The 24520-nt window shown below is 38.0% G+C and overlaps 1 protein-coding gene across 3 annotated transcripts in view; it reads right to left on the bottom strand.

The window, feature by feature from the left end:
- Positions 1–24520, bottom strand: part of brsk2a (BR serine/threonine kinase 2a) — a 297291-nt gene that overhangs the window by 137407 nt on the left and 135364 nt on the right. For all 3 annotated transcript variants that reach the window (XM_088340887.1, XM_088340889.1, XM_088340888.1), the window contains exon 2: positions 6346–6440. In XM_088340887.1, coding sequence (XP_088197013.1) covers positions 6346–6440 — 95 coding nt within the window. The remainder of the gene's footprint in view (positions 1–6345; positions 6441–24520) is intronic.

Below are 24520 nucleotides of genomic sequence, written 5' to 3'. Positions count from 1 at the left end.
ACTAACAAAAAACCCGAATATTTTCGCAATTAATGGGTCGCAAACTCGCAATAATTGCTAATTATTTAAATTTTGCAATAAATGGATTTATGAATTCAAGCAACCATTCCATTAATTTTTCGCAATTAATGGCATTAATTTTTCGCCAATCATTTATTGCTGACCCCTGGCCAGCACGTAAACTGAGTTCGAAACTCCTGCCTTAAATCGATTGAAATTTGTAACGTGTGTTGATAATTTCTGATCTGACAAATATAAAATAATGATAAATGAAAGTAATAAGCAAACTTTAAATGATGAGTCAACTGTTAAATAAGAATCTACAAAATCAGCTGCTCAGAAAAAAATGTATTAACAGTAGATCATTAGTGTCCATCCATTCCTGATTTTTTTTCTTTCCTTCTTTCTTAACTTGTTGAAGATACCTTTGTCTTTTCATAGTCCTATGGCAATGTGCAAGTCTTCAAGAAAAATAGTTTATCCTTGAATTCTTCCCCATGTCCATCACCTCAACTTATTTGGGAATTGTGTTGCTGCTATGTTATTGCACTACTTTTCACAATGCACAATTATTTGATTGCACTATTCTTATAACTTGGGCTAGTCTTTAAACGAGGCATCTGCAACCTTTTTTCAAGCTGAGAGCTTCATTTTGTCATAATTAGCGCAAATAGCACCCAGTTTGATGCATTTCTAAAATAAAGACTTACCATGTTATTAGTATGTTGTTACTATGTTTTTACCAGGATAACTGTTGGAAGTAAGGTTACACTCAGTCACTCATTGAAAATATAGTTGTACTAGAAAATCACAATTTTGGTAAGAAAAAGGTTAAGAAAGGACGCCATACAGGCATCAATAATGCTTTGTTGCAGCCTACGGGACTACGAGCATTAAAAGTTGAAGTCCGCCAACCATCTTGTTAAGGATCCTGGGGACCTGGAGCCTACAAGCTAACTTCCAGGCCAGAGGTGAAGTATACCCTGGAGTGGATACACCTCACTAAAATTCACAGCATCACTGAGAAGGAACTCAGCCCTTTAACCCTTTGCCCACTCTGTTTGGGCACATTGCACTGTACATATGGCTGATTGACAGAATGCTTTATTTTGTTGTGATTGTATTCGGGTTGAATAAATAAAGCAATCCAGTCTGCTGCACTAAATGCGAGTGAAAGGGCTTCAATAGCATTCAGGATGTAGTTCAGCACTAAAAAAGTGCACAGCCTCACTCAAATGGAGACAATTAATTCAACTTATCCCGTCCTGTGCAGACGTTCAATTCCCAATGCCGGCCATGAGAAGGGCACGGGGCAGGTGCTGATGGAAAATATATATATATATATATATATATATATATATATATATATATATATATATATATATAGTAAATTTGTGAGTAAGCGAAGTTCAGTTTTAGAAACGCACACACCAAGAGTCAATTTTTCCTCTAATGGTTCCTTAGGGATCCATGGTATTAGCATACTGAGAAAAAAAGTCACCCGATTGTTCCCTAAAACATACAGGTATTTGCAGAAAGGCGAAATTTCTAAATGGAACAAAACTTTATTAGAATCTGCAAAATTATCAGGACACCCAATAATAGAGAAAAACATACATAAAGCTATTGAAATGTTTACCAAAGATTTTCAAATTATTCAATGCTATGCTAAGTTATTTCTCAAACAGACAGCAGAACGTGCAAAATTTCATGTCTCCGCAGTCAGAGGCCAGGAGAGCAGACACCGGGTAAGTGACAATGGCTGACTTCAGTAATTGCATCCAAAGTGCAGCTTCAGCAAAAGCCTTTTAGAGAGAGACCTATCAGCAAATTTGCCATATGTTATCATTATTCTTGCCTGTCATACACGACACAGGAAAATGAACGAATGTGTCCGTAGATATAACTTGCTTCATATTCTTAGGAATATTTTAATTCAGACAATCACTAAAACAATGAAAACATACTAAATTATGGTGACTTCCAGACCTGCATGTGTTCTGAGAACTACTTTTTAAGTGTTTGGATAGTTAAACATTTTCGTATTCAGTTCAATATCTCAGGGTCAATGGTGCAGTTGGTAGTTTGTAATACACAAGGTGCTTTTTAAGAGACCTGTCAATGAGTTAAACACAAGAAAATCCCATTGGAAACTAGACCAACATTACCCAGGCAGTTTTTCAAATGTCTAGAAGCTAGGAAAGCCTAAAAGCAAATATTTCATATTAAGTTGACCTACTTTTTGGGTTTACTAATCTATTTTAGAGCCTCCCAACAACTAGCATTACCCGATACATACATCAATTTGACATAATACTCATATTAAATCAATTAAACAAAAAATGTGTGGTTTATTATCATCACGTTGTGCCAATTGGGTTTGAGAGATTTGTATTTGCATATTGAAATGAATCAAAATGCAAATAATCCCACAATCAATTTTATCTGCTGTAAAGCTAAAGGATAATAGGATGGAGAAAACCTTCACCATAGTCACAGAATGGGTTAAGTCATAATTTCAATTGTTGTTTATTACAATACGAATCAAAGGTAGTATGGAACATGAGCCATGGTAGATTTTCAAAACTGAACATTGGCACAAGAAAACATACCTTATTCATCAAACCTAGACCAACAGTAGATAAAAATACTGTATTTCCCGGACTATAAGGTAACACCTAAAATCCCCAAATTGGCCAGAAATTTGAAAATGTGCGTTATAATCCAGTGTGCCTTATACACCAGAAAATACAGTGGATACAATTGGAAATGCATAGTTACAAATAAATTATACACACAATAACTTTTCTGCTTTTGAGAAATATATTGAGCGGTCTTCAAGTGTCCTCTTGTGGTTAATATATTAATTGTTGTTAAAAAGAAACAATAGAGAAGCACAGATCTTTGACAACAGCACAGACGGCAACTTTCCAATGATCATTGTAAATCCTCCTATGTTTGTTGCTTTGGACAATAATCGTCCGTAAATATGAAAGGTATTGTGATTACATGTATACGATTTTTGTTAATAGTAACGTTTCGTAAAGCATTGCATACTCTTGTTTGAATTTTGTAAGCATGTTGTAGCTTAGAACAGAATGTATCTGTATAGTGAGCAAGCTAACTGGACTTTTTTTGTACTTTGTTTTTAGTTTTAAGGCGACCTTACAAGGGTAATGGTCTTGGAAGCAAAAAAATGGGAAATTGCAGAACAAGGATGAATATATTTATGAATGAATTCATTATTTCAATAGTGTAATAGTGTAAATGCAGATTCTAGTAAAGCCCTAGTGTATTTTTGGCAACTTGATGGCACTAATATCGGATGCTGCAACACTGAGTTCAGTCACTAAACACCTTACAAACATGGTGGCAACCTCAAAGCATTGATTCCACAATGAAAAAGAAATATTACATTCTTGACCTATTTCTTTAGAAATAGAATTTAACATTCCATGCGTCTTATAGTCCAGTGCACCATATAAATGAAACAAATATACTATTTTGATTTGGTTGGCGCGCCTTATAGTGTGGAAAATATGGTCCAATATCAACTAACAAAATAAATACTCTTATATTATACAAATTAGTGGTCTTCAGCATGGTGCCAGCGGGCACCAGGGGTCCTGATAAGGACAGCTGAGTGGCCCGCACATCTGTTCTGAAAATAGCTCATCACTGCTGGATTATTGTAATTTTCTAGTAAAATAAAAAATAAAAAATAGTGGTTGGCTGAGTCAATTGAACCGGACTTAAATAATTACCCTGGTAACAACATAGTTACAACAAAGTAAAAACGAGATAAGTTGTTATTTTAAAAATGCATATCAAATTGGGTTCCCTTTGCACTAATTAGTAACAAAAAGTGACAATCGACAAACATCGCATGTCAGGACTATCTTGAATGAAAGATAATAATTTAAAAAATATGCCTTCAGGGTGAGTACTGTAAATCAACTAGGGAGACAGAGTCAGTATTACTTATTGTAGTTTGACAATTTATCAAACACAACAACCAGAACAGCAACGCCATTCCATTGAGAGATTAAAACATTCTGCCACAGAAGAGATGCAAATGAAGGAATTCCTTTTCCATTTACAGAGTGTGTAGCGTAAGCAAGTCTGTGCCCTGCTTTCAATCTGTTAAGCAAACAATTATAGTGTGGCCTCAGCACAGTTCCTGTAAAAGACAATTGTCTTGTCTTTGCGTATGCCTCTGGCTAAGTATTTGATCAAAACATGGGTTAATTTTGCTCTATCACAATAGTGAAAGGAAAATGTACAATGCTTGCAATAAATGTATCCTAAAATGGGAATTAATTCTGCAATACATCTTGAAAATGTTGAGAAAAACTTTTATGTCAGGCAACAAACCTTTTTTTTTTCCATATTAGATAAAAATTGAAGGGTGACCAGGCATGAATCAGTATTAATCACCCACTGCCTAGTGACAAATAAAAAACATTAACGTATTTTTTAATCAACAAAACCTAGGATTCCATACAAATTGAATGCTCCTTATCCAAGTGGGGTCTCAGAGGTCTGGATTAACTTCCACTCTTAACTAAAATTAAAAAATCAACCCATCAAATTATGTTTTGCAACTCAAAATAACTTCACCAACGGATTCTCAAAATCACTGGTTCTTAACTGGTCTGACTTCAGGACCCACCGTTCCACCTTCATGACAAGCTGCGACTCAAATTAAAAAAAAAAATCTTAAACGTATCCAATGAAAGAATCGTGCACTTTAAAGCAGATACACAATATATTCTCGTTTTTTCTCAAAAACAAAATCACCAGCAAAGCCAAAACTATTTCAAGTAGCCTACAGAGCATATAAGCAGCCCTTAAAACTGCTTTGAAATGGCTACATACTAAAATATTCAAAATATTAAGAAAGTGTGTACCTCATTGTTAATAATTATTTAAAGATGTGGTTAATAAAGATTAATAAACTGGTATAAAGCTAAAAATATTAACTTTTGAAATCATTTACTGTACCTTCTACCAGCGCTTCAACGGCAGACACTCATACACCATTTTTTATATTTTGCACTCGTTTTCTTTTTCGACTCGAGCGTTATGAATATTTTCTGATTTTCCTTCCTCTTATCACTAACTTTTGTTAAAATCATTTTTATTGGAAAAAAAGGGAAATAAAAACAAAAAAAATCTCAATCAAAAATTATATGTGGTCCCTCTCAAACGAGCCGATTGACTGAAGTAGAAGAGATCAAGCAGGGCATTTTTGCCGTCTACTGTTAAAAGTAAAGACCCTTATAGTCGAATCATGGGATTTAATTTGAAAAACAACAACTAATCGATAAAACCGATTATTAAGGGTGTTGGCAACTCATTGAATCGTCAATTCGTTTTATATCTTGATCTATGAGCCACTAAGTATGTTTTTTTCTTCTAAGAATTATTTAACAAACGAAAAGGCTCGCGACCCACCTAAAACGGTCCAGCGACTCACTTTTGGGTCCCGACCCACCATTTGAGAAACACAGTTCTGGACAAACCCTAAAGTTCTTGTACGACTATCATCACAACTATCAACTGTGATTGGAGTAGACAGAAAAGAAAATCAGTTTTGTATTCAAGTGACTTGCAGTGAAAGAATTATTCACAATTATTTCCTTCTTAATAACCTTAAACACACCATGCGTTTACACAAGGAATGACAGCAGGGCTTTTTTGGGATGTTCATCCTAAGTTGTTGTAAAATAACCATCGGTTGTCTGGGGTAAGTGTTTGGCCCAACTTTAGCACATCCATGCAGCCTGGAGCTCCAAGGACTTGCTTGTCGTGCCTGCTCAAAGGCGGCAGGTTTGTGCATCGTGTCAGTATTGAGAAGGGCCCAATTGCATAACCATCGCGGAAGCGTCTGATCATTCCAAATTTATTCTGCAGAGTGACAAGCGACACGCAGCCAGTCATAAAAAACTATCCTCAAAAGACCATAAGAACAAGGCGTCCTGCAATAGAGGACACAAGACTATTGATCTTCACATCATCGCCGCTGTCTGGCAACTGACACAAGCAACTGTGTGCTTCAAACTATGACAAGTTTTGCAGAATGTGAAAACTACCAAGAAAACTAAGTTAGATAAATTATGTTCTCAAAGCTCGAGACAGCCCAAGGATAGAATGGACAGGGAGGCAGAGAACAATATTTTGGGAAACAGATCAACTGTTCTTTTTTTGTGTTCAAAATCAAACCGAGGATCCAACCTGCATTCCTACCACCTTGTAAAACGTGCTTTTAATTGCTAACCGCAAAGTCAACATATTGAAGTTCACAGAGTATCGTAGCTAAGAGCATTAAAAAACTTGACTCACCTTCATTAGTACTGACTCGCTGAGTTTTTCGCGATTGACAATCTTTATGGCGACTTTCTGGCATGTTACACAGTGAACTCCAAGCTTGACCAAACCTACAAAAAAAAAAAATCAATTTAGCAAATCACTTAAAAGTATTATAGTTATATGTTTTTGTAATCAGATAAAAGTAAAAACTTAAAAAATGTGAGTGTAAAGGACAGTAGTTGTTTCAGCAATAAAAATTAAGTGCCCATAGTATAAGTTTCTGCAGAAAATGTAAAGGACTTGAGTGTGTTAAATTAAGTATGATGTATCATGATGAAGGTACTGTAAACACATTGTTTAGTGACCATGCTGATGTCCTCTGACTTTAAGTCTATACTGCAGTTATTGACTGCATAAGTCTCGTGACACTCCACAATTGCTCTCGGGTGTTTATTTGTATCATAAAAACAGTAACATGTTGGGCCGTTTGTGTTATTGATTGGTACAATGTGCTAAATAGCTGCAGTTGTGCTGTGTTAGCGAAAACACGAGTAAAAGTAGAGGCAACAGACACACACACGCAACCCAATAGTGAGTCTAATGCCTTATAGGGGCATAGGCTCATTTACACAATGTTGCCCAGCCACCATTTAATTGTGCCCCGGACACCATTCCGTGACAGTTACTCAGTCATTTTTTTCTCACCAAAATAAAGTAATAATCAAAGGGGCGATTTATTATAACTGGACTGCAGTCATTACTTTGTCATCACTATTTTAGGGCTGAAACACAAGAAGGGAGCATTGCATCAGTCCATCAGTCCTCAACAAAACAGACGTTCATCAGTGAATGAATCATTGATCACGCTCTTCTCAGCCAGTTAGTGGTGATTACATCAAACGCTGAAAACCCACTTCTGCTTTTGCCTAGTACTTAATTCTAGGCCCGCATGATTTGTCAGAAAGACAAGCACCTGTCAGGGATGGACTTTGAAGATGTCTAAAGTAGCAGATCCAGCAGTGTAAAGATACACAAGAGTACCACATTTAAATTCATAATGAAAACAAAAAGAGTTTGATGGTGTAAGGACCAAATAACATTTGCAATGGTAGAGAAACGAAAGTGTGGGCCAAAAGGGCGAAGGAGAATGGGGAAGTCAGGCTTCACCACGGTACGAAAAAATTGGCCATAGCGTGAGTCCACCCTGACATTATGAAGTATTGGATCATGACAAGATGGACAGTTACACAGCTCATGACTCAGGCAAATGGGTCCTCGATAAATTTAACTGCTGAATTTTAGTAGCAAATATTAATGAGACTGTATATGAAATCTGAATAAAGAATTTTATGGTGAGCTGCCAGCCAATTGCTGACATTTCCCGCACTGTCGTTCCTTGAGGACCAATCTTGTCAACAGCCATAGTCACCTTGAAAGGTGACATTAACCACAAAAAGTAGAAAAGTAAAGACCCTTGTTGATAAAACCGATTATTAAAGGCGTTGGCAATTCATTAGATCATCAATTTGTTTTATCTCTTGATCTATGAGCCACTAAGTATGTTTAATCAATCCAAATAAGAGTGCACACAATTTCGCTGTTACGCTGGGAGTTGTAGTAATACTTTGGTCCGGCAGAGGGGCGCAGAAGCAGTTTTGTTGAATGATTACAAACAAAATTGGCATGAAAGTTTCAACTTTGTAGTGTTTGACTGTTTCATCATGAAACAAAGTCAAGTCAAGTAATATTTATTTGTATAGCCCTTTATTTACAAGGAGTCTCTAAGGGCTGCACAAACCACAGATTATTGCAAACTACAGACTATTATTAAACCATCCCCTGATCTAAAACCTTTATGAGAGCAAGGGAAAACTAAAACATCTCAACATGAGGAAAACGGGGAAAACCATGTAAAGGGATCCCACACATAAGGTAATGCCCCTTCCAGAACGACAAGGCTGCAACGGATGTTGCAATAACAAACAATACACAGATATTGTCTACATGAAATATAGGGAATTCATAAGCTATAGAATGTTTAAGCTTAGATTTAAAGATTTCCACTGAAGTTGCAGATCGAATCTCAGAGGGCAGAGCACTCCACAGCACAGAGAACGCTCTCGAAACTGCGGATCTCTTCTTGGTTCTTGGGATCACTAGTAGTACAGCATTTTCAGAACGAAGGCTCCAGACCGGAACATAGGAGGAAATTAAATCTGAAAGATATGAGGGAGCAGGTCCATACATGATTTCGTAGACTACCTACAGAACCTTAAAATCACATCTTAAGCTAACAGGGAGCCAATGCAGGTTAGCTAAAATCGAGGTAATGTGATCAAATTTTTTTTGTCTTAGTTAAAAGCCTCGCTGCAGAATTTTGTACCATCTGCAGGCTCTAGAAAGTGCTGCAGTACAGAGAAAAAAATCTGAAAATAAGTAAGTAAAATAAATTAAAAATAATAATGATGACATGTTTAACTCGACACAAAGGGCAGATTCTTAAGCATATTCTCATATTTGTTTATCAAATTCAAAGGTTCAAACAATAAAACAAGTTTGTTGACATCATTCTGAAAAGTGGGTTTTCATATGGGTGTATATATTCTATTGTGGATAAAAAATGCTACACATAACATGAAATGTATTGCTCTTTCTACTTTGTTTTGTATGCTAGTCCAAACATAGGATGAGATTTGGATAAGGTGGTAGGAAAAGATGTACAATATAGATTTGTATGTATTTTTGTTTATTGTCAAGTTATTTGACAAAAACTTGGATTTTTTTATTGTATTATTTTATAGAATATTCTGTTGTTTTGTCCCCAAGTTTTCTATCCGTCTAAAATTTCAATATTTGAATAAATTAATAAATTAAAAATGTCTAAGAAATCTGTTTCACCGTTTAATCGAAAAAATAATCGACCGAGTCATAGATTGTGAAACTAATCGTTAGTTGCAGCCTTAGTTATCAGGTTGCCAAGAAAAATAATAAATTGCATCCTAAATATTTTCAGGAAGTATGGTCTTGTTGTAAGGCATTGGATGTTTATTTTTATATATGTGGCAAATAAGATGCATGAAGGGGAGAAATTAAAATAAGAAATGAAGATGAGGAGGATATATTATAAAAACCTTAAAGCATATGACCTATGCTGAAGATGTGGAACACGTCTCATGCATTATCGCTGAGATGGATACACGGGCTAATGGTTCCCAAAACAGCTCATGAGTCATGTTAAATGCATTACAGAGAAAATGCTGTATCTTCTTGAAAACCCAGCATGAACAAGATTAAACAATGCTATCGTTTTTAAAACTTGTCATAATTGGTATATTTTGAAAAGTCCCCAAAAAGTCCATTACCATTTAAATTAATTACAACAGTAAATTCCCATAAACTAATTGGGTCAATTTACCGTACTTTCCGCACTATAGGGCGCACCAGGTTATAGGGCGCATCCCCAAAAAATAGTTTTTGGTCCTATATCTTCCATAGATAAGACGCACCGGATTATAAGGCGCTACAATGGGAACGTCGACAAAACAGTCAGATAGTTTAGGCAAACTTATTACCCCCTTAACATTCCCAAAGCTTGCAAAGAAGCAAATACGTGTCGTAGACACGTGCGGATGCGGTGTCCGTACGATGTCACTTATATGCGTCATTTCAAATATCATTCGGAAGTCTTGGGATTCAAGAAATGCCAAACATTTCTATGTTTCTATTTTCTTTTTCGCTCACAACTTTACTATGCATATGACAATAAACACTTGGAATTGAGTTTAATTCACTCAACTCATCACAGCAACATCAAGATTGTTCTAAAACAAGATACCGGGAAAATATAAAGCCGCATAACTCACCTAAGTTCTCACGTTCAATAATGATACGCAATCATGGTCTTCTTACAACCGTGAGTGAAGTAAATCCAGGAGAGTAGAATATTTACAAATACAGACTAATGAAACATGTTTCTTTATGGCGTACTTTAGCAAGGTTGCTACGCCATTGCTAAACTCGGCCGATTGCAGGGTTTGTTTTGGCCATCTAGCCAATCAGAGGCTCCGAATAACTTCAGCCAATAGCGATCGATTTAACGGATGATTGACACATTGGTTAGCCAATGAAACGCCGGTATATAAATCTCAGCATACACCGCGGACTTGCTACGCCATTGCTAAACTCGGCCGATTGCAGGGTTTGTTTTGGCCATCTAGCCAATCAGAGGCTCCGAATAACTTCAGCCAATAGCGATCGATTTCACGGATGATTGACACATTGGTTAGCCAGTGAAACGCCGGTATATAAATCCCAGCATACACCGCGGATTACTCCACGTTCGGGGTAAAATCGAGTCGGCGGCTGTTGAGTAAGTTGCGAGACCTTGCAAATTTAATATTGAGCAATATATAAGGCGCACTGTGTTATAAGGCGCATGGTCAGGTTTTGAAAAAAAATAAGACTTTTAGGTGCGCCTTATAGTGCGGAAAATACGGTAGGTTTCTTATACTCCTCCTGCAATGTTTATCCATATCCTTTCCAGCGGTTTCCATATTGTTTTGGACAGGGTCACAAGGTTACATGTGTAGCCAAGCAAGAATAACTGTCTGATTAAAATGGTGCTCAAACAGGGATTAAATATATCTGCTGGAACTGGGTGAAACTGTTTTCAAATACTTGTTCAAGTGAACTTAAATGCAACGTATCAAATAGTCTATTAAAGATTGCAGATTCGATAACTTTCGGCAATTTAAGTTTCGGCTGAAGATCTCTGTTTACGGTTACTACTCCTAGTTGTGAGAAGACACCAGAAGAAAAAGATAATGAACACGGGCAATTGACGTGTTTTCCCTCATAGGACATCTATGTTATCCTTAAGGAAGGTGTAGCTCTGTCATAAATCAAGTCAGATGATCAGTCTCAGGCAGTCCTGCATTTTATCGGTGAAATCTTTGGAAAGAGGAAATAAAGTAATGCCTCAAAGTTTTCCGTGCCCCATGCGAATCCCAATGTTGTTGCAAGAGAAAACTCTTGAGCTCATTTACTTGTCTCAATCCAGTTCAATAATCTGAAATGGACTGAAGGGTAGGCTACTAAAGCAAAACAGTGAAAGGAAGGTAGGAATTTTGATTACAAAAAAAACTTACAGAAAAAACATTATGATTCACAATTTGGTGCAAGTTGTACTATGTACACATGCCTATCTTCGACAATAAGGAACAGAACAACAAATCATTTCTTGCCTCTTCTCAATGAGTTGCGACTTAGAATTGCCAATCACTCAAGGAGTAGGCAAACTGCCTTAATACTATCCCAAATAAACACTTTCAGCTATTTGTTTTTGCAAACTCATACTCAAAGAATCGCATCTTGTTTCTAAGAAGCGATTATCTCCCCAAACGGAGCAAATGGCACTGGTAAACACATTCACAAATCACAAGTGTTCACCACACAGACATACAACTTCATGTTTTGGAGACAAAGGTGTTTAGGACAAAAACTGGCAACAGGTTTTTTTTGGACCATTTCCAATCAAACGCCATTTTTGTATTTCTTCAACATATTTAAGAATTATTCACAGGGATTTCTCAGTGACTTGTAGCCTGGTAGTCAGAAATGGACCAGACTAAAAGTAAAATAAGTAGAGAACAGGATTTGTTGTAGGGGGGGCGCATTGAGAATTGGCAGTTTGTCATCAGATAAATCGTCCAGCCATCCGTTTTCTGACCTGCTTATCTTCACAAGGTTCACGGGGTTTCTGGAGCCCATACCAGCAGTATTGGGGGAGTTGGAATGGGACACCCTAAACTAGAAAGCAGCCAGTCAGAGGGCACACAGAAAAATAGCCGGACCACTAGTGGCTCTTGTTTTACTCTTTGTTTATTGTTGTGTCCTACTCATGTGTACAGCCACCTTGGGTGTTCTGAAAGGCTGTTCGAAATACAAAGTTTTATTATTAGTATGATAAAAAGCAATCACAAGCTCACTTATACCTAAGGACAATTTTTGCCCAGATAACCCAAACAGGCACTGGAAGAACATGCCTAAGAACTTGAGGCGGACTTGCTAACCAGTCTTTCACCGTGCCAGCATGATAAATCGTATCAATTAAAATTTGTGGAAAGACAAGAAAACCTGATAGGTCATCAGGCTTATGAAGCACTAATCTAGGCATATGAGCAACCCACTGGAAACAGCTGTAGTTGTTTGAAAGGGTATACAGAGACCCCTTGCTACTTTGCGCTTTGGTTATTGCTGGATCACTCCCTTCCGGGTTTTAAATTGATTTTGTCTTTATGGTCATTGATATTGTATTATGCATACTGTTCTGTTAGACAACGCACCGCGGAGACAGATAAGGGAGGGCGTTCTGTGTTTGGTGGGCGTGACTCTCTATGGGCAACTGATATGCCTGATTGTGATGTCTGGTGTACTCTGTCAGTCAAACAGCTGGGTTGGGTATGCGCAGTCAACGTCTCTGTATCAAAACAAACTGAGAAGCACAGTGACTGCTAGCTTTTAGCAGCTCGTTATATTGAAAAGATATTCATCAAGTAAATCTGACTCTGAGGAAAGTCAAAGGCGCGCGACAAAATTGCGATCACCAGCGGATGCTTCGTGATTTTCGGGTTCCAGAAGCAATTTGGGGCAGCATCTGGGAGATGGCAAGAGTGGTGCTGCTGGTCTGCCCTACTGCTAATGGCTAGGCTAGTCAAGTCAAGTAATATTTATTTGTATAGCCCTTTATTTACAAGGAGTCTCTAAGGGCAGCACAAACCACAGATTATTGCAAACCACAGACTATTATTACACCATCCCCTGATCTAAAACATTGATGAGGGCAAGGAAAAACTCCAAAACCTCAACATGAGGAAAATGAAAAAACCTTGAGAAGGGACTGCACATGAGGTAATACCCCTTTCAGGATGACAAGGCTGCAATGGATGTTGCAACAACTCTTCGAAGTCACTGCTACGGACCCTGTATCTTTCTGACGCCGGGTCTATTAGCCATGAAATGGATGACCTGGTTCAACAACTCATTAGAAACCGCTACAATCGGGACGGTTTGATTTTAATCGTCACAGAGAACTGTCTCCATTGGAGGGCACCTGATGCTAGCGTGCACCTAGCCGTGCCGCTCCCTTAATTGCGCTCTTACACTGAAAGGAGCCCTCCAATTTCGTTTTACTTTTGTATAATTACAATAAAACTTTATTAAGCTGCAATTATGTGTTGTGTGTTATTATTTGTTGATTAATCATTGTTATTTAATTACAGTCGTAGATGTTCAGTCAGAAATTATGTCATCTCGGCTTAATTTTAACCATTTGGGGGATTTTTTGAGGTAGCATCACTACTTCAAAGATTTTCACATTTCGCGGTTGGTTCTAGTCCCCATTTACCGCAAAAAAAAAACAGAGAGATATCTGTATTAAGACTATTAAAACATTATTGTTACATGAAGTACAGCCGTTCCCAATTGCTCAGTTTGCCGACCACCTAGACGGCAGGGAATAGGCATTTATTGTATTTTGATGTTTGTTTGCTTGCCTGCTGTTGAGTGTTTCCTGATTTTCATTTAGAAATGAATGGACACAACCAGAACAATTGTACAGACAAATTACTGTTATTTCAGGCTTTTTATATTGTTGTGGAAGTGTAAGTTTTGGCATCACAATGTCTCAATTCTCGCTGGAGAGAAAAATAAACCCACTTATTTATGTTGCGCTTGAAAGTCTCAGTTTGGTATAAACACAGCCGGGGGCAAAGACACGCACACAGACAGGCACCGTCATGCACTCTGCTTCCATAGCTTTATTTACTACCCTAGGAACAATCCACAGAGAGTCTCACCTGGGTATGTTACTCCACTGAATAAGCAAGTGCATCAATCGCCCCTCTCCTTCACCCTCCTCAAAAATCGATAGAATCAAAAGCCCATGGCTTCATGCATAAAGTCAGAATAATGGCACCAGCACGGGACTTGTGGGTTGGAGAGGCCACCATCGAGTGACCCTTCTCCTCATCGAGGCAGTCCATTGCTTCCTTTCTGTGCGCCTCAATGATGAATAGTGCAACTGTGGAAGGGCTGCTGTAGAATAAGGAAGGAAAAAACATGTCTGCAAAGCACACAACGTTGCAGCGTGTGACTGTTCTGCTGGAATTGTGGATGTAAGAAGCTTTTTACTTTTCAATAAAGTATTTGCAAACAACTAATTGGTGAGGTCAGTTTTCCCATGACAATGGCCTTGTAGTACAATTACAATGTTTAAAAAGCATAACCTCTGAAGGAATGGACACTTTGAGACGTCAAGTGAGTACAACAAGAAATAAATACTTCGATGAAATATAGGGATAAGTATAAGGAGCATTTATTACAACTACTGTATATGAATAGTGAGATGATCAAAATAAATGTGATGATTAAATAATAAAACGAATAAAGCCGGAAAACATTTGCTACATTATAATAATCTTACAGTATCAGAGCAGCATGGAAGCACCGACACAGGAGCATGTTGACAAAGATCCGAACTATGAAGTTTGTCTATGGAAGGATTCGGTAACCTTTTTGACTCAAAGAGCCAAAAAGCAAAATATCTTGGGTTTTTTTTTTTTTGGTGGGGGGAGAAAGAGCCACACCATACATTTTAAGACTAAATAAACAAAACTGCTAAACCCTCTGTCCAGACTAAAGCTAATTTATCAGGGCATTTTATTTCACCGGAGGATGATTTGATAAAATCTATGAAATCTTAAGAATGCCAGAGCCTGTGTCCCATAGAAATTCACCACTTAAAATATATCTACCTCCCGCAGTTACTCTAGAGTTTTATGACTCATTTTGACCATCATTTTTGTCAAAATAATAGTTTCAAGAAGCTAACAGTTCTTTTGTAAAAATGTCACAACAATCTGCACACGAGGATCCGCATGCATTTAACTTCGGCGCAGGGCAAAAGACAAAAGGGAATGCTTTTAGCTCCACTCATCCCTGCCGCTCACCCAATCAAATCGCTCTGGATGCTTTGCTGGGGTTTTTAATAGTTGTTAACAGTTTGTTTTGTGGATTTTCATCATAAGGTGTTTCAACAGTTACATGAATATTTTAATGAGCTTCCAAAAAAAGGCTTCCTTAGCGATGTACAGTCAAAACAAGTTTTTTTTTTGTTTTGTTTTTAGTGTGAGCTCTTGACTTTAAACTGTAGTTAAAATGTGCACTATATGTTCTGGACAGTGCCATTAACAGAGTTTTCAGGTTTACGTGCACTAGTCTAGGTTTCGCTCACGCAAATTTGGAACGACATGGAGAAAATGTGCATAGTATCAATTTTGTCTCCGAGCCGTACATACTGATGATAAGAGCCATATATGGCACACATGCTATAAGTTCCAGACCCCTGTTCTATAGGTTAGTCTTCTGGAGGAATTTAATATTTTATGGAGTCAGGTGATGTTTTCCTTTTTTGGCCAGTTCAGAGTTTGTAACTCTTTTGAGGAAAGGTGATTTGGTATAAAATGAATCAAGTGACAGACAAACGAGTGCAGGTGCTCCTCCAACCCAGCAACAAGGAATCTGAGAGTAAAGTGTTCTTGGTGAAAAGTTCTCACAACCTAGAGAGCAACTCAGGAGTTTTACGACAGCCTGGTTGTCATTGAAGATGTAGAAACCGACCTGATTTTCTCTTCTAATATTACTGGCTAGAAAAACAACTAAAAATGTAGCCTCTATGATGATTGATGAATGACGAGTTAGAAAAGTTGAGGATTAATAAGGTTTTTTGGGGAAAATAATTATTGCTTTTGGAATCTACATACATAATTTTAAATTGTCACAAATCTTTATGCTTTTATGGCCTTTTTTAATCTGAATTTTTGATAAGGCCCTTACTCCAAGATTGGAAGAAAAGGCGAAGAAACATGAAACGGTTTCCTAGTCATTGACTAAACTTGTGATCCTTCATAGTCTGCTTTTTCCAGTCGAGTGTTTGATTTGTGATTGAACGTCCAGGTAGTAGTGGGAAAAGACCCCGACTGTGGGCTCAACCTTACTAACAATGGATTTTTTGATGAGGCTGCATAGAGGAACGTGACACAAATGATCTTCCACTTTCGAACTGAACTGATCTTCTGGACAACTCCACTTTAACTAGAAAAAACTCGATGTGGAGTAAGAGCTCCAAAAAATAAATAAATTAAAAGTGCTTCTGCTTTGAATTCCAATCTTTGAGAAGTCCTAAGCCAATGCTGGCAGATGGTAGTAGCTTATGCTGGCTTAGCTTTCCCTCCCCAAGAGGCGCTAGCTCAGAGAAGCTCAATGCCCTTAGACACAGATCTGTGAACGGCTTTTCACTTTTGCGCTCTAACCCAGACTACTTGACGGGAAGGCTACGGCTCTGCCCTGGGATCAGAATTTGAAACAAACCAAAATGTGCAAATTGGCCTTATTACATCAGCATTTTTTCCTGACCAGATGGATAGACCTTAAGGGCGTGGGAATCACACACATCAAGAGCCCTTTCACTTCTCTGTCGGGTACATTTTTTTAAATTTGTTTGTACTACCCAAAGCACAATCAATTTATGTAGCTCTCAAGTCAAGTCAAGTCACATTTATCTATAAAAGCCCTTAATCACAAAAATGTCTCGAAGGACTGCACAGGATTACAATGACACAATTACCTGATCTTAAACCAACATGCGGGCAAGGAACAACTCAAAACCTCAGCGTGAGGAAAAAGAGAAACCTTGAGAAGGGACCTCACAAGTGGTAAACCCCCTCTCAGGATGACCAGGGTGAATTAAAAAGCACTAAGCTCCACCTGTGTTTACCTGTGACATGTCTCTAATGTAGCAATATTTCTGAAAAGTACAAGATCCTATTAAAAACTCACCTCACTTATGTGCAGCCATGCATGATGCTAGTCTACACTGTTAGCCTACTCCTGAAAGAATACCATGCAAAGCTAAAAAATTAGAAAAAAAGAATAATCCAGACCAATAAAACACCTTAGAAAGCAGGAAGAGCAACATGTCCCTGGAATGCATTAAGAAACAGTTTATTCATCCCGATGAGAACAACCGTAAAAACAATCTTTATCTTTATAATTAACTGTAGGCACATAACAAGGGACTCCTAACAAATACTTGAGGAATAGAATTGTCTCTAACCATTTTCAATTGCAATTAAAGTAAACCCACAGATTGAATTCTTGACCTGCCTCCATTTAAAAAATACAGTTGCCAAAAAAGTGGTATTTTGGTAATTGCATAGGTAACACAGAAAAGCTTTAAGGCATCGGTGTCAAATCCCGCTAAGGGATTGAATCCGGCCTGCGAGACAACGGTAAGGGAAGCACAGGAGAAAAACGAGCTGCATGTTGAAATATGTCCACTTGATGTTGCCAAAGCCAGGTCTCTCTCTCTCTTTCTCTCTCTCTCTCACGAGATCACTGGGAATATAGATGACATAAAAAGGTGTTAGATTAGATCTAATCCTCACTCTATTTTTTACTTATGGTACTACTGCACGGACAAAAAAACTACAGTTGAATGGTCAGGTCACGAGATCATCAGGACTGGCCAATATTATTCTCCAGGGCACAGTGCAATGGGGTTGGAGGAGAGAAACAACAAAAAAGAGCTGGGCTGACAACATCAATGAATGGGCTGATGCCAACTTTGCCACAACTCAAAAATAAGCCAGAAACCAGTGGAGAAAGCTGTCTAGAGTTGTATCCTCAGCAGTGCGCGGTAAACCACGCGATTAGGGGATCCTTGAACTGTGGATCACTGCTGAGCGTTATTAAGCTTTACACCAAAAAAAACAACAGAGGCCAGATGATGGAGGTGCTGTATCTGCTTCAGATTAGAAGGAGTCTCCTGCTACTGGTAAGCTTGAAAACCAGTCTCTGTTTCATGTGTAGGAGCAATCCCCTACCCAAAGAAACGCCAGGCTATACTTGCCTGACACATACCCCAGGACCGTTAAAGGGCTCCTGCATGCTTGCTAACAGGTTAATAATTTGTATCACCTGGGTTGAAGAAAAGAAACCCACAAAATCATGCAAGACAAAGGTTCCTCGAGGAGCAGAGTGCCTAAGTTTGCTCCAGATTGTATATCCCACCAGGTTCTCACAAATCTCTTTAGAAAACACTGAAATTAGCAAAACGTCAAGCTGCATGTTGACCATCAGTCATTCAGTATAATTATCATTTAATGAGATGTGCAGGTTAACCTAAAATTTTAGGTCAGGCGCTCAGAAATATTGCCCATTAACTTGATCACCGTCAGCAATTCCGCTAGCCCACGAAATCCAGCTGTCTACATGTCAGTGCAAGTATTTCTCTCTGAATCCAAGCCAGAAGATGATAGGAGGCCCTGACCAGATTTGAGCAGCAGTGACACCGTCAAAGGGATGTATTTTCAATGCCCCAAAACAAGAAAATGAGAGCAAAAAAGACGACAATGAATGGAGATGTTACAGAGGTATGGTAAGAGGAGGACACGCTGGTACTGTAGCGAAACAATAAGACAGAAGACACTGAGTCACAATGCAGAGGGAAAGCCAGGCAGAGGAGGACGAGGCACTCAGATCTATTTTTAATGCCACTGACTGGGGATCAGCAAAAGGAATGTATAATTACATCCTCATGAATAATACAAGCCGGCATCTTTTAATTAGCCACAACAGGCGCACTGCAGAAACCACAGCTGATGCGACAAACACGTGGACATTGAATATGCATTCCTCTTCTGTATATGAGAAAGGTATGTCAGACAAAGGTCCATGGAAAGGGTTATGCATGTATGATTGCCAGCCTGAATATATGAGACCAATGTTTTGATGAAAAATATTTTTCCTTTTGGCTCTAAGTCAAGAATAAGAGAAGTAGATGAAAAGGGTTGGGGAACCCCCGTCCGCAAGAGTCTGCCTGTTTCACAGGTATCCCATTGCTGACAAAGAAGGGCTGCAACTAAAGATCTTTTTTTAATAGTCGACTAGTCACCTATTATAAACGATTGGTCTAATAATCAAATAATTATTATTTTTTTTAAAGTTGGCATTACATTGATTTAATTATGTGGCAATTGATAAAAAAAAACATGTGAAAAAAATGGTGCAATAATAAATGCATCTTTTATTGAACGTATTGCGATTTGTACAAACATTTTTAATAAAAATGGTCAATCCAAAACCAATTAGGTACAGTGCTTAGTCGGTAAAGACAAAAATCCATAAAAAAACTTGAATTCATTTTTAGGGACAGGCTAATAAATAATAAATCAAAATGTTTTTTTTATCCATGTCACAAACTAATTATCAATGATAGAACAATGTTCAACAACGTCTACCAATCGTACAACCCTACAAAAAAGCTGGCTTGATGAATTGTGAATGGTGCTGAACGAGATTTTGTATTCATTAATAATTCCCTCTGAATAGATATAAACCATGAGACCTGTACATTCGGGAATAATTAATTTCTGTATGGTGCTTATATCTAGAACTACTGTTTCTTGTGCGAATTTTCCCAATACAAAAGAATTGAAAACCAATTAATCCGTTTCCGGCCACCCAAAAGCATCCAAGTTAACCCTACATAGCAATAAATTCACTTAGACACATTCGAAAAAATGTATATCATACAAATAAAGTAATATGATGGATAAGATAATCAGGATACTACTTTAAAAACCTGCCCAGCGCCAAAGGAGTGTGAGGGGTCACACTATTAATGAAAAACAATAATTCAACACAAGCGGTATGTATGGAAAGAAAATGCACTTTCTAACTGGGACCTTCTGATTCTGCCGGTGAGTGGTCTCAAGCGGTCTCTAGTGGTGGCGTTCAAAATTCTCGGAATTTGGGTTTTCTCTGGTATGTCGGGCAAGATTTTTGCTTGAAAGACATCTCGAGTTTCTCGTAGCACGAGTAGCTTTTATGTAGAGGGCCCACTCCATTTGTGAGCCCTATTCTCCAGAGAACACCAAAATTACTTTATCAATTACTTTTTTTAATTAAAAAGTGTCTGAAGGAAGTTGATGCACACTCATTCTTAAACATTGCTTCAATAGGAAATAGCCCCATGAGACAACTTCCGATTAGTATTGGAATGACCACCAAACGGGGCTCAGTGCATGCACATCAAAAGCGGGCAGGAAACTCAATCCAAGTTGGAACAACACATCAAGACACAGGAAGGAAGTTGTTCTCTTGTAATCTGGCGTCCTCACAGACTTAATTTGTAAACTAATCTATGGCTCGAATACACAGGCTTGAAGAAAATAGTCTATCGGATATCAGGAAAATGCCTCCCTCTGTCCGTTTGCAAAAATGATGATCAAATAACAGTTAATCAACAAAGGGACAAAAAGGAAACTGCAACAACCCTGTACCTTTACACATGCTGATAAATGTCATCGTGTTTTTAATAAATGTATTACAGCATTGTTTCTTAGCTCTACAGCAAAATTATTTTGGAGGTACATAAATCTCTGGCTGCATCGTGGTTTTACTTTTTGCAGTTTTGTTACTTTGCATTTCTTGATTGGGACTTGTGTTCCGCATTCTGATTGACAAAACAGATGTCCCTTTTCTGCCTGTGTAACAATAACCTTGCAGTCTTATTCACTAACGGAAAAGAGCTTAATGAAACTACATTACGTTGTTTTTCAAGTTTGAGTTTCTGTATAGGGTACGTACACCTTTTTTTAGCCCAATTCAAGCACTTTTTAGGGTTTTCCAATTTCTCCAATACCATTTAACAGAAAAGAATCCCATTTCTGCGATTTATCAAAACATATGATTTTTATATCTTGAGTAAATTCCAATTATATTCGTATTTAGACAAATCTCTCACAATAAAGGTGTTTGGTGAAAAAATGACTGTAATATGTATGTTACAATTCAGACCCGTAGAGGACGATGACGCTTTATAAGACAATGCCGTACAAACTAATGCCAGCTGTAGTTAATCACGAGGGATGAAGCTATACAATGGCAAAGTGAAACCACCAGAAAGCAGTGTTAGCGTCATTTTTAAGATGACTTGTTTAATGTCAAGCATTTACAAGCACTTCACTCAAAACTTGAGCACTTTTCAATTTTTGAAAACACAACCAAAAATACAAACATCTTCAAGAATTTCAAGCACCTGTACGAACCCTGTCTCTGAAAGCGATCATGTCTACAAAACGCTCTGGAACGACAAAAGCACCAGCGGCCGGGCCGAAAAGGCAGAGGAAGATGCTTTCTATCACAGACAAGATTTTTAACTTTTCCACATGCTTAAGGAAGGAAAAAGCAATTTTACGCCACATTTTTGTCTTACACATGACGGCAACAAAATATATCTGAAGTGGACAAGTGATAGTGTCCTGAATCAATAATATAGCGGCAATTTTTTTCTTAAAATCCTAATTACAGAGTACAGAAGTGATATGTAAAAAAATTCATTGATAATGTATAGTACTTTTGTTTGATGCTTCAACCTGTAAAGACGGTTTGTTCTTTGGTTTTAATGTATAATGGAGAATTTAATGAACAAACAAATAAACAAATGAACATAATAACAAATAATAAAAAAAAATGAACAAAAACAAATTATGGGTTCTACTTAGCTGGTTTTGAAAATATCAGGTCCTTTTTGGAACAAAACCCCAACAAAAACTGAGGATTACTGTATTTAGATTGCACTCAAATATAAATCATTTTACTTCTGTATAGGAGGATTTGCTAAGAAAAAAAAGATTAAAAAACAAGAAATCATCTTATTATACACATAGTCTTTGATTTCTACGCCAGCTGAACAGCAAAATTGTGAAATTATACAAAATTGCTTCAAAGAACAACTGATGCAACAAACTCAACAAACAAAAAAGTAGCGTTTCCTTGTTTCAACTTAACTGTCAGAGAAAAAAATCAAGTTTAAGAGCATTCCTTTGTTTTTTTTAACATATCACACAGAGTTTAAAATGAAGGCAGAATTTAGCTATTAAACCAGGGTCGGGAACCTTTTTAAACCAAAGAGCAATGAAAACCAATATATTTTGATTTTCTTTGTGTGTGTGGGAGCCAAACCATATCTTTGAAGACAAAATTTAACAAAACCGCTCTCCAGACAAAAACTAATTCTTCAGCACACTTTATTTCACTGTGTGACGTTTAATGATTTGAGAAAATGTATGAAATAATAATAATGCCAGAGCCTGTGTCCCAGACAATTATAGATAGAACACGTAAAATTGGTGTCGCTCTCACAGCTACTTAAGAGTGTTGAGCCTCATTTGACTATCATTTTTTACCTAAATAATGGTTTCAAAACAAGGTGTGTGCAAAGTACTTCAGATGATGGTTGGGCACCTGCTCTGAGACTGGGAGGTCGCTGGTTCAAGCCTCGGCCGAGTCATACCTAAGACTTACAACATTGGTACTCATTGCCTCCCTGCTTGGCGCTCAGCATTGAGGGTTGGAATTGGGGGGTTTGGTCACCTAATGACTGCCAACACAGCAGTTGGGTCTAAAATGGCGGCGCCCTGTTTGGCTGCGGCTGCATCAGCTCGTTACAGTTTAACTGTACTGGTCAGGTGTATCGACATTTCGTTCTGTGTGCATGGTTACAAAGAATGACAATGAAAGTAAATTCTGAATTCTATTCTATTTCCCTCTTCAAGCAGACAGCAATAGGCAAGGGGGAATAATCGAGCGCGCTGTGTTTATAGTTACCCTTACCTACCGCTCATCCAAACAAATTGCTCTGGGTGGTTTCCTGGTATTTTTGGGCGTTTGCCTCTTTTCTGACAAAGCTGACACACAATTTATCAGGCCCCAAGTGAACAGGTTGGCAAGGCTTGGGAGGACATCATACACTAAATTGACCAGGAATTTTAGGGGGTGGGTCCACTTTCCAAAGTTCAGTCCAGATGATCTTCCGGCCAGCAATGTTCTCCTATTTTGTCCAGGCCCCTTGCTTGCTCATGCCAATCACTCTGCTAAAGCACTCCTTTTCCACTTCAGCGCGAACCTCATCCTGGATAGGCTTTCGCCTTTCCTGTTCTTTGGTGCTGCTGTATTATGATTTGGGGTTGCTACCCAGCCGGCCAAAACTGTAGCTTCAGTTCCTACCAGAGTCCTGTGCGCCAATCTCGCTTCAGCCCACTCTACTGCCTCCTGAGCATGCCACATCCTCCCTATTCTTACTACTCCTACCGACTACTACTCTTTCTACTCCTGCCGAATAGGCTTTTCTGTCTCCAGAATATCGGTAGAGCAAGACTTCTATGGCCCAGTTAACATCGAGTCTTCTGCCAGACTGCTAAAGGAGAGTCGCAGCTTGGTGTTGTGCCCAGACAGGGCAATGTTGCTCAGGCTCTGTGTCAGCTGATCTTCCTCTATATATATTTTGTCTTTTACGTTAGCTTATATTTTGCAACTCTGCTTGTTATTGTGCTTTTGTTTTTGGCATCATCTTTATTTATTGAGAAATCTGCCAGAGGAAACCTCAACATTTGCTTTAAAATAGAGTATTTTGTTTTGTCCCAGCTTTTGCAAGTGCTTCACATGTAACAAAGTAGAAAATAATTCCGCAAATTTTATTTCATACCCGAGCCAGATATACTTAAGAGCTATATACTGTTCATAAGCCATAGGTTTTCAACCCCTGTGTTAGACAAAGACATTTTCAAAAGTGGTAAATTTCCGCCATGCAGAACTTGCTGTTTAGCTAAGAGACAGATCTTTCATTAATTGATAAGCAGTCATTAAACTTAAGCGTGTTGTTCTACAAAGACTACCTAGCAAGTCCCTGAACTAAATTGTATTTGGAGTCAATATTGATCACTAAACAATACTTGTAAATCAAAAGGATGCCATTTATTATTTATTAAGGACATGACATTAGGGCAATTCAGGGAGGGAGTTGTGGTTAGTGCATTGGCTCAAAAAAAGAATAGTGGTTTGGACCTTTTCTTTTTAGAGATGTGGTTTCATCCCACATTGGGACAATGTGTATTTTACACAAATGTGTTTTTTCTTCTTTTATTTTTTATTTTTTTTTGTCTCATTCTCTCATTGGTTATAAAGAAACCAGCGTTATTTCAAAACCAATAGCGGTTTGGTGCATTCTCAAAAATTACTTCCCAGTTAATTTTTATTATTCAGTTAGAAATGTGTGCATCTGTTTTCTGGACAACACCTCCTTTAT

Source organism: Urocampus carinirostris, chromosome 7 (genome assembly GCF_059441175.1).
Source record: "Urocampus carinirostris isolate Australia breed hairy pipefish chromosome 7, RoL_Ucar_1.0, whole genome shotgun sequence".
Lineage (NCBI taxonomy): Eukaryota > Metazoa > Chordata > Actinopteri > Syngnathiformes > Syngnathidae > Urocampus > Urocampus carinirostris.
This window is presented reverse-complemented; position numbering and strand designations above follow the sequence as displayed.